The 18,911-nt window shown below is 49.4% G+C and overlaps 1 protein-coding gene across 2 annotated transcripts; it reads right to left on the bottom strand.

Moving 5' to 3' along the window:
• Positions 1–169: 169 nt before the first annotated feature.
• On the bottom strand, positions 170–17,511 carry UBE2L6 (ubiquitin conjugating enzyme E2 L6). 2 transcript variants are annotated; one of them, XM_032283369.1, is made up of 4 exons: positions 17,061–17,511; positions 9,122–9,217; positions 3,572–3,758; positions 170–1,013 (listed from the first exon to the last, which is right to left on the bottom strand). In XM_032283369.1, the coding sequence occupies exons 1-4, from the start codon at positions 17,166–17,168 to the stop codon at positions 862–864; spliced, it is 543 nt and encodes a 180-aa protein (XP_032139260.1). In that variant the 5' UTR covers positions 17,169–17,511; the 3' UTR covers positions 170–861. The 2 variants fall into 2 exon arrangements, with proteins under 2 accessions (XP_032139260.1, XP_032139261.1); XM_032283370.1 differs by lacking the exon at positions 17,061–17,511 and adding an exon at positions 16,823–17,019.
• Between the last annotated feature and the right edge of the window lie 1,400 nt (positions 17,512–18,911).

Here is an 18,911-nt window from a genome sequence, read left to right as displayed (position 1 = left end):
ACCTTCTGAAAGCTCCTCTATCCAAGGATGGCCTATTTTTCCATGGCCAACCTCCTTATGATGTTTGGGGAACATCCAAGGGAAGCAAGGTGAGAAATTTCAGCTTAAATCCCCAGTCCTCTCTGGTCCTGATGAAACCACCCCATCCCCTCGTCAGACTCAGCTGCACTCCCGAATTCATCTCTGACTTTAATGGCTAAAGCAAGAATGTGGTTTCTATGGCTCCCCCTGGACTGGATCCTGGAGGACACACACTTCACAGTCTGAGGCCTGGTCCCAGGAACTGGCAACCAAACACGACAGCAAGTGGTTTCGAAATGTACGATCAGATTTTCAGGATGGAGGTTTGATTCTTCCTACTGTGACTCACCCGTGGAAAATAAAAGGCTTAGCACCTACATCTGTACATTCCCATCAGTGGCTTGGCTGACTCAGTTGTAAACAGGGTACCTTCCATGTGCCTCCCACCCATATACGCCACTGTCGCCAGGCCCTCGAGCCTGAGCCCTAGGGGGATCTGAGTGGGCGGCTGGGCTCGTTTCCTGCAAGTGTGCCGCCGGGTGACCTGTCTCTTTAAGGTGGAGAACTGGCCTATAACTCTGCAAACTTCAATCCCTTGGCTCTGGGGGATGCAAAGGGTGTGGGAAGGGTGTGGCAAGGCGAACCCGAGAGTGGGTCCACACACAACACACACACTCACAGCTCCCCTCCATCCACCGCACACACACAAACTAATGACTAACAACCTAAGAAGGGAAACATGAGTGGGGCAATGGATCATCAAGGGGCTCTGGCCCCAGTCTATGAGGTGTGTCCGTCTGCCACACAGAGGCTCCGGTACACAGAGGGTCAGAACATGAGTTAGGAGGGCCGGTCCACTCCGAATCGGAGGGTGAACTCTTCAGCATTCTTCCTGAACAGCTCTGGATTCTGCGTCAGCAGGTCAGCGAGGTCCACCCGCAGGGGCTCTGCCATATTCGGTCTATTCACCAGCACATTGAGGGCCTCCAGCACTGGGGAGAGACAGGCCAGATCAGGACATCAGGGCAGAGGGAAGGGGGTCACGGCTGCCCATTCCCAGTGCCCTGACACTCCACACCCACTCCTTGGGGGAAAGGTTCCATAGCTTAAGATGACTCTATGACCAGATCAAATGCCCCACCCACTCTTGGTTGTCGACACCCAAGGCCCTGACTGATTACATCAGTGGTTTTCTTTTTTTTTTTTTTTTTTTTTTTGAGACAGAGTTTCACTCTTGTTACCCAGGCTGGAGTGCAATGGCGCGATCTCGGCTCACCGCAACCTCCGCCTCCTGGGTTCAGGCAATTCTCCTGCCTCAGCCTCCTGAGTAGCTGGGATTACAGGCACGCACCACCATGCCCAGCTAATTTTTTGTATTTTTTTTTAGTAGAGACGGGGTTTCACGGTGTTGACCAGGATGGTTTCGATCTCTTGACCTCGTGATCCACCCGCCTCGGCCTCCCAAAGTGCTGGGATTACAGGTTTGAGCCACCGTGTCCGGCCAGTGGTTTTCTTTTTTGAGACAAAGTCTCTCTCTGTTGCCCAGGCTGGTGTGCGGTGACAGGATCTCGACTCACTGCAACCTCTGCCACCCGGGCTCTAAGCAATTCTCCCGTCTCAGCCTCCTGAGTAACTGGGACAACAGGCATGCGCCACCGCACCCAGCTAAGTTTTTTTTTTTTTTTTTTTTTGGAGACACGGTTTCACCATCTTGGCCAGGCTGGTCTCAAATCCTGACCTCGTGATCCGCCCACCTCGGCATCCCAGAGTGCTGGGATTATAGGCATGAGCCACCGCACCCAGCCAAACATCAGTGGTTTTCAAACAGCTACATCCCACAGCTTCAAAGAAGCTCCTCATTACAGGGGCCACTGAGATAAGTGAGGTTTCTGGGTCTTATCCCCATTTCAACAAAAACCACTCTGTTTTCCTCCAGTATATTGAGAGTCCAAATAAACTTTTACTTGGGCAAAAGGGGTCTAAGGCTGAAGACAAAACCACCACTGCCCTTGGCTCTTCATCTTTCACAGATGCCTTTGGGAACCTGGTGAAGGTAGCAGCCCATCTCCCTAGACAGACGCACACATTCACATGCCACACAGACAGTGCTGACTTAGAGTGCTTCCCAGACCTCCTGAAGCTCATCCAAGAACCACTCCTCCTTGCTCCCCCTCCCACCAACCTAAGGACTTTTGTTTCCCCAGATAAGAACTCCTAAGCTAATCCAGATGGAGAATAGCCCACTGATTCAGCCACAGGCTCTAGAGCTGCATTGTCCAATATGACAGCCACTAGCCACACACGGGCATCTAAATTTAAATGAATTAAAATCAGGCCAGGAGCAGTGGCTCACACCTGTAATCCCAACACTTTGAGAGGCCAAGACGGATGGATGGCTTGAACTCACAAGTTCAAGACCAGCCTGCGCCACATGGCGAAACGTGGTCTCTACAAAAAATACAAAATTAGCCAGGCATAGTGGCATGCTCCTGTAGTCCCCGTTACTTGGAAGACTGAGGCAGGAGGATGGCTCGAGCCCAGGAGGTGGAGGTTGCAGTAAGCCAAGATCTCACCACTAAACTGCCTGGGCAATAGAGACGGACTTTGGGTCAAAAGAAAAAAAAAAAAGAATTAAAATTAAGTACAATTAAGAATTGAGTTCTGCCTGGGTGTGGTAGCTCACGCCTATAATCCCAGCACTTTGGGAGGCTGAGGTGGGCAGATCGCCTAAGGTCAGGAGTTCGAGACCAGCCTGGCCAACAGGGCGAAACCCCATATCTACTAAAAATACAAAAATTAGCAAGGTATGGTGGCACATGCCTGTAATGCCAGCTACTCAGGAGGCTGAGGTAGGAGAATTGCTTGAACCCGGGAGACAGAGGCTGCAGTGAGCCGAGATTATACCACTGCATTCCAGTCCGGGTGACAGAGCAAGACTCTGACTCAAAAAAAGAATTGAGTTCCGCCATTGCAACGGCCACACGTGGCTAGTGAGCCACCAAGTGCTGGCATTTGCCATCTGTATGAGCTCAGGCAACCACTTCACCTCTCACATGCTTCAATGTCCGGGTCTATTAAACATGACAACGCTACCTCACAGGGTTGTGGAGGAAATACAAATGAAGTCGGCCTGAGAGGCTCTTCACACAGTGCTCAGTTGAGTGACGGGTGTTATCATTATTAGACCAGTTCCCTCCACTGTCATTTAGGACACAGAGTCCCAGAAAGGATCGAAAACTTGCCCAAAGTCCACAGAGGGAACAGGGTGCTTTCTTATCCCGAGCCCTTCCCAGTGCAGCCAAGCTGCCTCTCCTATGAACCATGGCAAAGTTCTTCTGTCACTACTGCCCAGGTATAGAAACAGAGGCAGGAGGAGGTCAGCCTGTCCAGGAAGCACCCCTTCTATCTCACAGTAGTTTCAGACAAGACTCACAGTTTTTATCTCCTCTTTTTTGGGCTTTTCAAGCTCAGAGTAAGTCTGTGAACCCCCTCTCCAGTAATCTCTCCTCCTCCAATAGCAGTCCCTCCTCCAGGCAAAGCCCAGCCCCACCTTGGCAAGTCTTGGTGCAAGGCTTCCAGTTCTCGTTGCTGATGATGGGCAGGCAAACCTGTCCGTTCTCATCCACGTTGGGGTGGTAGATCTTGGTTATGAATTTGATCGCGGGAGGCTTGAACGGATACTCCTGGGGGAAGCTGATGCGCACATTGAAGCCCTTGAGGTGGTAGGGAGGTTGGTCCTGTGCAGAGAGAAAAAGGATCAAGCTCTGGTTTGGTTTCCCCCACTCCTGCCCCCATCCGAGGGTCCCAGGTATCATCTGCTTCACTCCCAGGAGGAATCACGGCCCAAGGTACGCACGGCACCTGCATTCATTTGACAGTTGAGTTATGGATTACTCAAAGTGTGGAATCACCACAGGGCACTGGCCTGGGAGGCAGAGAAGTCCGATCCTGGCCTGTGCTGTGTGACCACAGGTGAGCCACTTCCCACCTCTAGGCCTCAGTTTCCTCATTTGAAGAGTGGATAAAGATGGCCTAGATGGGCTCTAACAACCATCTCAGTTTTCAAGGCTTTCTGAGATTATGGAAGAAAAGGATGGAACATCCTTTCTTAGAACAGTAGAATGGGGGTGAGGAAATGGAGAAAATGAGAAAATCCTAAGAACTCAAGAGCCTGGGAAAATAAAATGGTGCAGCTGCGATGGAAGACAATATAGCAGGCCGGGCGCGGTGGCTCACGCCTGTAATCCCGGCACTTTGGGAGGTCGAGGCAGGCAGATCACAAGGTCAAGAGATCGAGGCCATCCTTGCCAACATGGTGAAACCCTGTCCCTACTAAAAATACAAAAATTAGCCCGGTGTGTTGGCGAGCACCTGTACTCCCAGCTACTCAGGAGGCTGAGGCGGGAGAATTGCTTGAACCCGGGTGGCAGAGGTTGCAGTGAGCTGAGATCACACCACTGCACTCCAGCCTGGTGACAGAGCAAGACTCCGAGTCAAGAACAAACAAAAAAACAAACAAACAAAAAAACAGTATAGCAGTTTCTCAGAAGATTATACACAGAACTACCACATGATGCAGCAATTCTACCTCTGAGTATATACTCAAAGAACTGAAAGTAAGCAGGTATTTGTATACCAATGTTTACAGCAGCATTATTCACAATAGGCAAAAGGTGAAAGCAAACCGAGTGTCCATCAATGGATCAGTCAACAAAACGTGCCATATACACACAAGGGAATACTATTGGCCTTAAAAGGAATGAAATTCTGATGTATGCTACAACACGGATGAAACCTGAAGACACTATACTGAGGGAAATAAGCTAAACAAAGTCCTGGGATTACAGGCGTGAGCCACCTCCCTAGGAGGGAGAAACCCCAGAACTTGGGTGACCCCAGTGCAGAACACAGGGGCCTCCAGGCTGATTCCAAATTACCAAATCTTTTCAGAGCCTTTGTTATTGAAAGGACAGAGCAAAAGACAGCAAGAATGGCATATGTGGTTACGCAGTCAAGATTTTCAGAGCTCCTCCTCCTTAATGGGCAAAATAGAAACCACAGTGATCTTGAGCGCGTTGAGGTAAGAGATGGAGTAACTAGTAGGAAGATAAAGAAAATATCTCAGCTCTTATGGTCTCAGTAAGTAAATAAGAAGAAAACGCTGGACCTATCAGTCAGAGAAGGCCAAGGGCAGAGGCCTCAGAGCAGGATGGGAAGGTGCTGTGGTTGGATGTTTGTCTCCGCAAATCTCATGTTCAAGTCTCATGAAATTTGCTCCCCAAGCCCAGTGCAGTGGCTGAGGCCTGTAATCTCAGCACTCTGGGAGACTAAGGCAGGCGGATTACCTGAGCTTGAGTTCAAGATCGGCCTGGGCAACATGATGAAACCCCGTCTCTACTAAAATACAAAAAATTAACCAGGCGTGGTAGCGTGCACCTGTAGTCCCAGTTACTCAGGAGGCTGAGGCAGGAGAATTCCTTGAAACCAGGAGGCAGAGGTTGCAATGAGTCTCGCTCTGTGCTCTAGAGCAAGACTCTGTCTCAAAGAAAAGAAAGAAAAGAAAAGAAATCTGATCCCCAGTATTGGAAGTGGGGCTTTGTGGGAGGTGTATGGGTCATGGGGGCAGGTCTATCATGAATGGCTCAGTGCCATCCTCACAGTAATAAGGAAGTTCTTACTCTAATACTTCCAGAGAGAGCTGGTTGTTTACAAGGTCCTGGCACCTGCTCTCTCTCTCTCTCCCCTACTTCTCTTGTCATGTGATCTGTATGCACAGCTTCCCTTTGCCTTCCACCATGAGTGGAAGCTTCCTGAGGCCTCACCAGAAGCAGATACTGGTGCCACGCTTCTTGTACAGCCTGCAGAAGCTTGAGCCAAATAAACATATTTTCTTTGTATATTACGCAGCCTCAGGTATTCCTTTACAGCAACACAAACGGACTAGGAGAGGGTATCAGTGTGTCCTGTCTGAAGGGGCTTCTTTCTGGGCTTTGTAGGTCTTAACAGAGGAAGGAGGTAGCAGAGCCCTGGAGCTGAGAGCTCTGGGGACCTGTCCCAGCTCTGCCTTGGACTTGCTGTGTGACTGAGCTTTCTCTGAGGATCAGTTGCCTCATTTGTAAAATGGAGAATTTGGACCAGAGGATTCCATACTGTATCTTACAGTCAGTTGAGAAAGTCCTACTACCTTCTAAGTACTAGGTTAAATAAAGTATTTTGCTCCTTTTTTTTTTTTTTGAGAGAGAGTTTCACTCTTGTCACCCAGACTTGAGTGCGATGACGCAGTCTTGCTCACTGCAACCTCCACCTCCCAGGTTCAAGCAATTTTTGTGCCTCAGCTTCCTGAGTAGTTGGGATTACAGGCGCCCACAACCACGCATAGCTAATTTTTGTATTTTTAGTAGAGACAGGGTTTCTGTCTCTACTAAAGAAAAAGAGTTTTGGCCAGGCTAGTCTCAAACTCCTGACCTCTGGTGATCCACTCACCTCAGCCTCTCAGAGTGCTAGGACTTCAGGCGTAAGTCACTGTGCCCAGCTGCTACTTTTTAAAAAATTTTGAAAACTATTCATTTTTCATGGAGTGGTTAAGAGAGAAGACCCTGGAGTCCGCTGAATTCCACTCCTACTACCTTATTCTGAGTGAACACAGACCAGTTACTTAACCTCCTTGGTTTCGATCTCTGCAATTTTAAAAGGAAGACAACCTTCCTCATTGGATGGTTGAGAGGATAAAACAGCACTTGGTCCACAGGAGACTCTCAAGGAATGAGCACCCTTACTATTAGCTTCAAATGACGCATCGAGGCCGGGCGCGGTGGCTCACGCCTGTAATCCCAGCACTTCAGAGGCCAAGGCGGGTGGATCACAAGGTCAGGAGTTTGAAACCAGCCTGGCCAATATGGTGAAACCCTGTCTCTACTAAAAATACAAAAGTTAGCCGGACGTGGTGGTGGGCACCTATAGTCCCAGCTACTCGGGAGGCTGAGGCAGGAGAATTGCTTGAACCTGGGAGATGGAGGTTGCAGTGAGCTGAGATTGCTCCATTGCACTCCAGCCTGGGTGACAGAGCAAGACTCTGTACCAAAAAAAAAAAAAAAAGACTCATCAAGCTGAAACCTTCTATGACCAAGCTATGACAAGTGGGGCCACTTTGGTGAACACATAAATTGAGACTGAGCCTTTGAGGGGGAATTTGTCTGCTATTCCCAAAGACCTTTCCTGGTTCTCCTTCCTCTGCCAGTCAATCATTCCCTCCTTTACTACGGCCTCACCATGCACCTTTAGGCCCCCTTAGCTGATGACTTACATCAACCTTTAGTCCTCCAGCTCTGGTATTCTTCCCAACTATCATGCTTCTTCAGGACCCCCATATGGCTGGAAAATCTGTGGCCACTGTCTGGGGCACACTTAGCCACCTTGGTCTTGCCAGCCATTGAGGTCTTCTGATTTTATAGAATTCTGCCAAACGAGACCTTTCCTAGGTTTTCCTATCATCCCCACTTCACTTTCATCATTTCAAAGCTGGTCTCCTTGGAGATATAATCAGTCCCTGGTGCTCCTTTGAGCATCTTCTCCTGGCACCTGAGGCCTAGAACAGGTGTCCTCACTCTAAGCCAGGTAAGGGGAATCATTTCAATACAGTAACCCAAGGGACTTGACAGAGGTTCCAACGTTGACCTAACTCAAGCTTTTGTCCATTTTTCTGGATTACAGGTCAGTTTAAAGAGAAGATAACACAACCTGGGACACTGCATTGTCCATAAAAAGTATAAATCCTGCTGAGTGTGGTGGCTCACGCCTGTAATCCCAGCACTGTGGGAGGCCAAGGCAGGTGGATCACTTGAGGCCAGGAGTTCAAGACCAGCCTGGCCAACATGGCAAAACCCTTTCTCCACTAAAAATACAAAAGTTAGCCAGGCATGGTGGCACACACCTGTAGTCACAGCTACTCAGGAGGCTGAGGCAGGAGAATTGCTTGAACCCACGAGGTGGAGGTTGCAGTGAGCTGAGATCGCGCCACTGCACTCTAGTCTGGGTGACAGAGTGAGACTCTGCCTCAAAAAGAAAAAAAGGGTCCAAATCCTAAATAATAAGATGAACTGTTCCCATGATATTCCAAAGAACTTTGACTAGCAAAAAGTTCAATGTCTTAAATTTTATTTCCAAATAACCAAAAGCGTAGATAAATTTCTCAAAGTAACTTTAGTCACGAATAATCAGACAAAAGAAAGAGAGATCTTGCACTCTGATAGGTATTTTGGAATACTGCTTTCAGAGAAACTTTATCAAGAAAATACCAAATAGTCTAGGCATGGTGGCTCACGCCTGTAATCCCAACACTTTGGGAGGCTGAGGCAGGTGGATCACCTGAGGTCAGGAGTTTGAGACCAGCCTGGCCAACATGGTGAAACCTCGTCTCTACTAAAAATACAAAAATTAGCCGGACGTGGCGGCGGGGGCCTGTAATCCCAGCTACTCAGAAGGCTGAGGCAGGAGAATCGCTTGAACCGGGAGGCAGAGGTTGCAGTGAGCCGAGATCATGCCACAGCACTCCAGCCTGGGTGACAGAGCAAGACTCCATCTCAAAAACAAAACAAAACAAAAAAAGAAAATACCAAATAATAAACAGAGAAAAATAAGAACAGTAGAAGTGGGCTATTTGTGTTTTCATATGTAACAATTTTCTGAAATAAGAATAAATAAAAGCAAAATACAATTTAGGTTTGCGGGAGCAAATTCTACCAACAGTGGGAAGCTGCAAGCTTACCCCTACCCCTTGACAAAGGTCCAAGATATCTTTACTTTTTCTTTTTGATGCTGCTTATCTCCTGAAGTTCTGTGGTGAGCTTGGTGGCCATTGGTTTGAGGAAGGGGTCTCCTACTAAGTCGAAAAGTCCTTTAGCATCTTCATCAGAAGATGAACCTCAGAAGTACCTGGACCTCAGAAGCAATCAATTCAGAGAGAGGCCCCCTCCAGCAATGATAACCTCCGGTCAAAGGACCCTAAGGCAGGGAAAATTCTTGCCTGGTCCTAACCCTCCCTGCCCATGCCCCTCACCTAAGTTGTCCCCAATCCAAAGCCATGATCCCCACGGATACTCACAGGTAGGAGGAGAGCATGCCACACCAGAACATTGGCATCATCGCTGGACAGGTTCCGCAGGTACGGGGGAGGCTTACTCTGAAGATCTTCCAGCTCCTGCAGGGGGTACAAGTCAGTGGGCAGTTGTCCTAGTCCTTCCTATTTCGGTCCCCTCCCCCTGCCGCAGCAGCAAGCTGTCCTAAGCCCAAAACTGGACATCCTAGAAACAGAAGCCGGTAAAGTCAGAGCCTACATTTAGTGAGCACTTAGTATGTATCGGGCGTGGTGCTTTAAGTGAATTCTCTGATTGTGGACTCACCACAATCTCTGCTACACGTAGGTACCAGGTGCAGGGAAAAGCAGATCACTTCTCCCAGATATTAAAACTTGGGAGTAAGTGCTCTGGGGGGCTTTTCTCCTGAAAGCAGGGTACTTAACCTCTGTCTGCTTTCTAGCTTTCTTCCTAGAAAGTCACTAGGTTCTCATTCCCTTCCTCTCTTCCTTTCTTCCTTCCATAATCATCCACTGAGCATCTACAGCAAAGACATCACCCACCCCTTCAAACTCGGTCAGATCCGGGCTGAAGAAGGGAAATGACTCCGGCAGACCACAGCGGAGAACTCTACACACGAAGCAGAGAAACAACGGGGAGAGGAGTGACTCACCTTCCCAGAACTACGGCCCAAGCACCTGAACATCCCTGAATTCTCCCAACAGCCATTACTGAGCATCCTCTACCGACCTTTAACTGAGCTAGGACCTAGTCCTCGGGAATTTCAGTAGAGTAATGGATGAAACATGAATGTGATTATATGAACATGTACAGACATACAGTAGGGAGAGAGGCGCCAGGGCAGAGGACCCAGATGGAGCAAATGTGTATAGTATGTCCTGCAGGAGGTTAACAGGTAGTACAGGAAAAGGGTTCAAGGTCAAGTGCATTTGGGAAATCTAAGCTAAAGAGGTTTCTTCACCGTAGGACTTCCCAGAGCCTTTTACCACTTTTTATTTATTTATTTATTTATTTTGGAGTCTCACTCTGTCGCCAGGCTAGAGTGCAATGGCGCAATCTCGGCTCATTGAAATCTCCTCCTCCCAGGTTCAAGCGATTCTCCTGCCTCAGTCTCCCAAGTAGCTGGGATTACAGGCACCTGCCACCATGCCCGGCTAATTCTTTGTATTTTTAGTAGAGATGGGGTTTTACCATGTTGGCCAGGCTCGTCTTGAATTCCTGACCTTAGGTGATCCACCCACCTCGGCCTCCCAAAGTGTTGAGATTATAGGTATGAGCCACCATGCCCAGCCAATTTTTGTATTTTTTAGTAGAGAGAGGGTTTCACCATGTTGGCCAGGATAGTCTCGATCTCTTGACCTCATGATCTGCCCTCCTCAGCCTCCCAAAGTGCTGGGGTTACAGGCGTGAGCCACTGCGCCTGGCCTCCCAGAGCCTTTAATATGTTATTAGGTATGGAGATTGCCCAAGATGTGAGCCCACAGCATGCAGTACTTCTCAACTGTATTTGATGAAGGAATGCTGCCCGTCTTTTAGGGTCCATCTTGTGGGACTACAGGCCTTTTCTTGTTGGGGAAGATACAAAGACACTCAAGGGCAGGTCACATGTCTCTGGAACAGTGAATTGGTACAAACCAGTGGTTCTCAACCAGGGGCGATTTTACCCAACCAGGGACACTTGGTAATATGCGGGAACATTCTTCCATTGTCACAAACTAGGGGAGTGCTACTAGCATCTAGTGGGTAGAGGCCAGAGATGCTAATAAACATCCTAACAAAGAATTATCTGGCCAAACAGGAGGGGAGACTGCTGCCCCGAAGGGTGAGCCTGAGGCCTGGTCACATTCGCCACAGGCTGACTGAAGGGCGTTTGGGCCTTAGGCAAACATCAGCAGTACCCTGGCACTACTCCTCATAGACCCATGGTGGTGGTGGACACGGGGAGAGACTCCTATGTCTGGGGAAAGGGGAGGGAAGAGTGGGAATGACTTTGTCTTGTGGTTTCGGTGCCAGCTTAGCTGCAGTAGAACACAGCACCAGGCAGATTTCTAAAATTTCAAACTCCAGGCCCTGGCCCGTGGACAGCAACTCTGGACCTGTCTGGGGCCCGGCAGCGAACTAACCACCTTAAAGGGAAGGACACAAGCCTGGCTGGCTTCACCACCTGCTGAGTGTAGAGCCCTAGGGCCTTGGGTGAACACAGGGCATAGCCAGGTAGTGATTACAGGAGGCCTTGGGCAAGACCTAGTGTGGTGCCGGCTTCAGGTCTGACCCAGTGCACTCCCAGTTCTGGTGACCATAAGGATGCTTATGTCGCCTCACCCAACTCCGGGGAACTCAGCACAGACAGTAAAACTCCATTTGTTTGGGAGAAAGGAAGGGAAGAAAACAAGAGTCTCTGCCTGATAATCCAGAGAATTCTTCCTGATCTTATCCAAAACCACCAAGGTAGTACCCTCTAAGAGTCTGCAAGAACTACAGTGTTACCAGGCTTGGAGTCCCCCCAGTGTAGACACGGCTGCGATGACCAAAACTTAGATTACAACACCCAACCCTCTTCAAATACCTAGAAAGCCTTTCCAAGAAGGATGAGTACTAACAAGCCCAGACTACGGACTGTAATAAATGCCTAATTCCTCAGTGCCCAGACACCAACAAACATCCATCCACAAGCTTCATGATGATCCAGGAAAACACAGCCTCACCAAATGAACTAAGTAAGGTACAAGGGGCCAACGCCACAGAAACAGAGATACGTGATCTTTCAGAAAGAGAATTCAAAATAGCTGTTTTGAGGAAACTCAAAGAAATTCAATATTTCCTCCACAGAGAAGGAGTTCAAAATTCCATCAACAAATTTAACAAATAAATTGAAACAGTTAAAAAGAATCAAGCAGAAATTCTGGAGTTGAAAATTGCAATTGAGGCCGGGCGCAGTGGCTCATGCCTGTACAGAATACCAGCATTTTGGGAGGCTGAGGTGGGTGGATCACCTGAGGTCAGGAGTTTGAGACCAGCCTGGCCAACATGGTGAAACCCCATCTCTACTAAAAATACAAAAATTAGGCTTAGTGGCGCATGCCTATAATCCCAGCTACTTAGGAGGCTGAGGCAGGGGAATCTCTTGAACCCGGGAGGCAGAGGTTGCGGTGAGCTGAGATCGCACCACTGCACTCCAGCCTGGGCAACAAGAGCAAAACTCCGTCTCTTGTTACCCCGGCTGAAGTGCAATGGCGTGATCTCGGCTCACCACAACCTCCGCCTCCTGGGTTCAGGCAATTCTCCTGCCTCAGCCTCCTGAGTAGCTGGGATTACAGGCACGCGCCACCATGCCCAGCTAATTTTTTGCATTTTTAGTAGAGACGGGGTTTCACCATGTTAACCAGGATGGTCTCGATCTCTTGACCTCATGATCCACCTGCCTTGGCCTCCTAAAGTGCTGGGATTACAGGTGTGAGCCACCGCGCCCGGCGCATCAGAGTCTTTTAATAGCAGAATTGATCAAGCAGAAGAATTAGAGAGCTTGAAGACAGAGTATTTGAAAACAGATAAAACAAAAGAATAAAAGAATGAAGTATGCCTACAGGATCTAGAAAATGTCTCAAAAGGGCAAATCTAATAGTTATTGGCGTTAAGTAGGAGGTAGGGAGAGAGACAGGGCTAGAAAGTTTATTCAAAGGGATAGTAACAGAGAGCTTCCCAAATCTAGAGAAACATATCAATATCCAAATATGAGAAGGTTATAGAACACCAGGCAGACTTAACCCAAAGAAGACTACCTCAAGGCATTTAATAATCAAACTCCCAGAGGTCAGGGATAAAGAAAGGGTCCTAACAGCAGCAAGAGAAAATAAACAGGCCGGGCGCGGTGGCTCACACCTGTAATCCCAGCACTTTGGGTGGCCGAGGCGGGTGGATCACGGGGTCAAGAGATCGAGGCCATCCTGGTCAACATGGTGAAACCCCGTCTCTACTAAAAATACAAAAAAAAAAAAAAATTAGCTGGGCATGGTGGTGCGTGCCTGTAATCCCAGCTGCTGGGGAGGCTGAGGCAGGAGAATTGCCTGAACCCAGGAGGCGGAGGTTGCGGTGAGCCGAGATCGCGCCATTGCACTCCAGCCTGGGTAACATGAGTGAAACTCCGTCTCAAAAAAAAAAAGAGAAAATAAACAAATAATATACAATGGAGCTCCACTATGTCTGGCAGCAGACTTTTCAGTGGAAATCTTACAGGCCCGGAGAGAGTGAGTGGGATGACATATTTAAATGAATTATGGCTGAGGGAAAAAATCTTTTATGCTAGAATAGTATATCCAGTGAAAATATCCTTCAAGGCTGGGCACCGTGGCTCACACCTATAATCCCAGTAGTTTGGGAGGCCGAGCTGGGCAGATCACAAGGTCAGGAGTTCAAGACTAGCCTCCTGACCAACATGGTGAAACCCCATCTCTTAAAAAAAAAAAAAAAAAGAAAGAAGAAAATATCCTTCGAACATGAAGGAGAAATACTTTCCCAGACAAACAAAGCTGAGAGATGTCATCAACACCAGACCAGTCCTATAAGAAATGCTAAAAAGGGGCTCTTCAATCAAAAAAGAAAAAAAAAAAGCTAACGAGCAATAAAAAATCATCTGTGCTGGGCACGGTGGCTCATGCCTGTAATCCCAGCACTTTGGGAGGCCAAGGCAGGTGGTTCACCTGAGGTCAGGAATTTGAGATCAGCCTGGCCAACATGGCGAAACCCCATCTCTACTAAAAATACAAAAATTAGCCAGGCGTTGTGGTGGGCCTGTAATCCCAGCTGGCCTATAATTCCAGCTACTTGGAAGCTGAGCTAAGGCAGGAGAATCCCTTGAACCTCGGAGATGAAAGCTACAGAGAGCTGAGATTGCACCACTGCACTCCAGCCTGGACAACAGAGTGAGACTCTGTCTCCAAAAGGAAAAAAACACACACACACACAAAATAAATCATCTGAAGGCACAAAACTCACTGTTAATAGTAAATGCACAGAAAAACATAGATTAGGGCTGAGTGGGGTGGCTATGCTTGTAATCCCAGCACTTTGGGAGGCTGAGGCAGGTGGATCACCAGAGGCCAGGAGCTGGAGACCAGCCTGGCCAATATGGAGAAACCCCATCTCTACTAAAAACACAAAAATTAGCTGGGTGTGGTGACGGGCGCCTGTAATCCCAGCTACTTGGGAGGCTGAGGTAGGAGAATCAGTTGAACCTAGGAGGCAGAGGTTGCAGGGATCCGAGATCGTGCCATTGCACTCCAGCCTGGGCAGCAAGAGCAAAACTCCGTCTCAAAAAAAAAAGAAAAAAAAAAAACCTAGGTTAGTAAAACACTGTTTTTATAGTGTGTACACTACTCGTATCTTAAGTAGAAAGAGGAAAAGATGAACCAATTAAATATAATAACTACAACAATTTTTCAAGAGATAGTACAATAAAAAATAAATAGAAACAACAAAAAGTTAAAAAGCAGAAAGACAAAGTTAAAGTATACAGTTTTTATTAGGTTCTCCCTCTCTCTCTCTCTCTTTCTTTCTTTCTCTCTCTCTTTTTTGAGACAGAGTCTTACTCTGTTACCCAGACTGGAGTCCAGTGGCACAATCACAGCTCACTGCAGCCTCGACTCAAACTCCTGAGCTCAAGCGATCCGCCTACCTCAGTCATTCAAAGTGCTGGTGTTACAGGAGTGAGATGCCACGCCTGGCCTTTATTAGTTTTCTTTTTGCTTGTTTGTTTATGCAATCAGTGTTAACCTGTCATCAGTTTAAAATAACAGGTTGGCCGGGCGCGGCGGCTCAAGCCTGTAATCCTAGCACTTTGGGGGGCCAAGGTGGGTGGATCACCTGAGGTCAGGAGTTCAAGGCCAGCCTGGCCATCCCGGTGAAACCCCATCTTTATAAAAATATAAAATAAAATAAAATAACAGGTTATAAGATATTTTTGCAAACCTCCAGTAACCTCAAATCTAAAAACATACAACGGATACATAAGAGTTATCTGACCGGAAACGTCAATAGTGTTGAGTTTGAGAAGCTGAAGCTCTCCAAACCCAATCCACAGTTGGGAAAGGGTCCTTTAACACTGTAAAACACTTGAACTTCCTCTGCCTTCCCCCCGCCCCCAACATATAATATTAAACACATCCCATGCCCCCTCCTATCTCTAGTCTGTGTTCCATCGCTGTTCAACCAATAAGCTGCTTCTGCTGCCTTCCACCCAGGGTCTATTTATCTTTACCCCATTTATCTTTATCCCTCATTTATCTTTACCCCAAACTGGAAGCATCTGCGTTTCGGAAGAGTTTCACTATCATCCGTGATTCTTTGGCAAGAACGAAGTCCCAGGTTGACCAGAGATCTGGAATAGACATTTTCCTGACTTGACTCTAACTGGGCACCCTTGGACTTTATCCATTTACGGTGAGTTCTGCCAAAACTTTCCCAAAGCCTGAGGAAGTTGAAACCCAACTTAAAACACACAGTTCTTTCCTACTGCCCATTAGGAAATCACCTGACTCAGAGGAACAGAAAATGAAAGTAGAGAGGCCATTAAAAGGGCCTGCAGACCTGGCTTCATATGCCAGTCCCACTGCTCCTTACTGAAAGACTCTGGACAACCAAGTTATTTTCTCTGCGCCTCAATTTCCTCATTTGTAAAACGCGGATGTGTATTACTTATCTCACAGAACTGCTGTGAGAATTAGATGAAGTAACTGAGTAAACTGTTTGGCATTTAATGGTTCCAGTGCAATAAATTCTGGCTCCCATCTCTCTCCCACTTGGCTGGAAAGGCCCTCTGCCTCATTCGCTGCCAACCTCCAGATGTAGGTTCTGGGCCAAGCCTGCTCTGGGCGTCGCAGTCTGAGGGCATTTTCTTCTCAGAGGCTGAGGGTAGCACCCTGGGTTTTTCCACCTTCTGGAGGAAACTGCCCCTTCCCCATCCTTCCAGGTCTTGTTTCAGATTGTGTCCCTGATTGGAATAAAATTCAACAAGGACTGGATTTGTGTTCATGTCTGCCCGCCCCACCCCCACCTCCTAGAACAGGGCCAGCACATGTAGGCATTCGACACCGGCAGAACTCACGAATGCAAGCCACCTACTCCAAGAGGCCTTCCAGGTCCGCCTCCGCATCTTTTCCTCCAGAGAATACCCAGGGAACTTTGCCCCAAATTCTCATCAGCAGTTCCTGTTTCTCAGTACTCTAGTAATGCAGGCATCAAATTGTGGGATGGGCCATGGGCTTATGCCAAGGCAAGGACTTCATCCTGGTCATTCGTGTTCATAACCCACCACCAGCAGTAGCAGAATGCCTGGCACCAAGACGCCAAGAACACTTCCAGCACTGGAGATGCACTCCATTCTTATCACAAGTTTCAGGCAGGAAAATCGAAATTGAAACCAGTTTGGTGGGAGCCGGCTGATCCTCACCACGCATACAGCTCAAGGAGCCAGCAACATCCCCGCCCCATAGGCCCTCCAAGCCCCCAAAACTCCAGCTCTGGTCACTCATGCAGGCCAGTCTCCTCCTCTGAATAGAGGGCGGGGAGGACAGGGATTCGGCCAGCGCAGTTGCCCAGACAAATAAATAAATGCGCTTGGAGAACCGTGGAGGGGATGGAGGGAGGCGGGAATACGGGGCGGGGTGGGGGGTCAAGGGGAGCCAAGAGAAAGGGGTCATCCTACAAGCGGTTACCTTCGCCACTCGCACGCTCGCCGTCATCTCGGGACCGAGTGTGTGGCACCAGCAGCCTCCAGCAGGACCGAGCCCCGACCCGCAACACCGCGCGCCCCGCCCCTCCCCGAGGACCCCACCCCCGGCAGCCCCGCCCACCCCTCCTCCCGCGGTCAGTGGGTGGACCTCCCCGCACCCGCCCCAGCGAGGCCAGGAGGCCGCCGGATCCCCGAGTGAAGGGCTCGGACCCGGAACTCACGGTCTTTGTGGGGAGACGGGGGCGGGCCTCTGGGCGCGCGGCTCTGGAGTCCTGCGGGTGGCGCGTGCACCGGCCGCGAGCGCGCAGGGGCGCTTGGGGGGCGCTCATCCGGGTTCCGGTCCCCTCGGCTGGAAGCTCTCCGGTCTCGGTCAGCCCCCTGCACGCCGCCCCAAATACACGCTCGCCCTGAGTAAGTGATGGGGGCTTGCTGTGCAAACGCAGCTCCGTTGTTCTCGGCGGCCTCCACCATCAGACCGCCGCCCCGATCCCCTGCCCCAGCGAGCTTCCGCAGCCCCCGGGCCTGCCGCCTTCGCTCCGTGGGCCCAGCGCTCCAGCTCCGAAACTGCGTGGCGGACGGCGTAGACCCGTGCCCTCCGAGCGCCGCTCCCCGGCTGGCCCGGATTCTTTGTGCTGTTTGGCGTTCCGCGCGGGCCGCAACGTTTCTCCCCGTGGCTTGGAGAAGAGCACCGCAAGGAGGCGCTGTTAGACCCTTTCTCTTTTGCTTTGGGGGTTCGGTCGACAGTCGTTTAGTCCTTTGCTGGGCTTAGTATTCACTAAGTGCCTACTGTATGCTGGTTTGGGAAACGGTTGGGTGGGAGATGCCCCTAGAAGGACTCCGGAGCCTCCTCTCCAAGAGAGAGTCTGCTCCGCCTCCCTTATTTTACTACTGCTGGTCCATTACAAGCTGTGGGCCTAGCGTGTGCCCCCATGCACAGCTGGAGTCCCCACCCCTCTGTGCAAGGACAGACTACTTGCAGCCCCTGAGCACCAAGCAGCATCTGGGGAAGATGAGACTTGTTGGGAGGGCCGACACCCTCCTTCTCGCCCTTCCCCACCCAACTTTAGTCCAGACGAGAAAGGAAATCAGTAGATTTTGAGCACTAGTGTGTGATCTCAGTAACTCACAGTTTTGTTGTTGTTGTTGTTTGTTTTTTTGTATTTTTAGTAGAGACGGGGTTTAACCATGTTGGTCAAGCTGGTCTCGAACTCCTGACCTCGCGATCCGCCCGCCTCGGCCTCCCAAAATGCTGGGATTACACGCGTAAGCCACCGCGCCCTGCCACCTCACAGTTTTTGTTTCTGTTTTTGTTTTTTCTGACAGAGCCTCACTGTTGCCCTGACTGGAGTTCAGTGGCGATATCAGCTACTGCAACCTCCGCCTTCCGGCTCAAGCTGTTCTCTCCGCAACCTCCTGAGTAGCTGACATTTACAGACCCGCACTGCCACGCCCGGCTCATTTTTTGTATTTTTAGTAGAGACAGAGTCTCGAACTCGTGGTTTCAAGTAACTCGCCCAGCTTGGCCTCCCAAAGTGTTGGGATTGCAGGCGTGAGCCGCCGTGCTCCGCTTATAGTTTTTATCTGAGTATTTTGATTCCCAGTGACTTCTCTGCTCAGATTTTGCAGAACGATTAATTGTGTTTCATTCAATTCAGTAAACTTTAACAGCATCTCCTATGTGCCGGAAATGACTAGGACACTGAACAGGGGTAGAGATGCGGGAACAAAGACATTCGAACCTGCCCCTGATCAGTAGTCTCAGTCAACAAGCACTTACATCATCCCTCAGTCAACAAGCACTTAATCCCAGCACTTTGGGAGGCAGAGGCCGGTGGATCACGAGGTCAGGAAATCAAGACCAGCCTGACCAATAGGGTGAAATCCCATCTCTACTAAAAATAGGAAAAATTAGCCGGGTGGTACGCGCCTATAGTCCCATCTACTCCGGAGGCTGAGGCAGGAGAATTGCTTGAACCAGTGAGGCGGAGGTTGCAGTGAGCCGAGATCGCTCTATTGCACTCCAGACTGGGCAACGAGCCAGACTCCGTCTCAAGAAAACTAACAACAAACAA

Source organism: Sapajus apella, unplaced genomic scaffold, assembly GCF_009761245.1.
Source record: "Sapajus apella isolate SASKATOON/1434 unplaced genomic scaffold, GSC_monkey_1.0 scaffold14, whole genome shotgun sequence".
NCBI classification, from domain to species: Eukaryota; Metazoa; Chordata; class Mammalia; order Primates; family Cebidae; genus Sapajus; species Sapajus apella.
This window is presented reverse-complemented; position numbering and strand designations above follow the sequence as displayed.

Bases quoted from the DNA above. Each gene is read 5' to 3' on its own strand.
- UBE2L6 (XM_032283369.1), bottom strand. From the start codon at position 17,168: ATGAGCGCCCCCCAAGCGCCCCTGCGCGCTCGCGGCCGGTGCACGCGC. The intron at 3,759-9,121 runs GTGAGTATCCGT...CTCTCTGCACAG, and splicing joins GGCATGCTCTCCTCCTACCT to GACCAACCTCCCTACCACCT. The intron at 1,014-3,571 runs GTGGGGCTGGGC...GTCTCTCCCCAG, and splicing joins TTGCACCAAGACTTGCCAAG to TGCTGGAGGCCCTCAATGTG.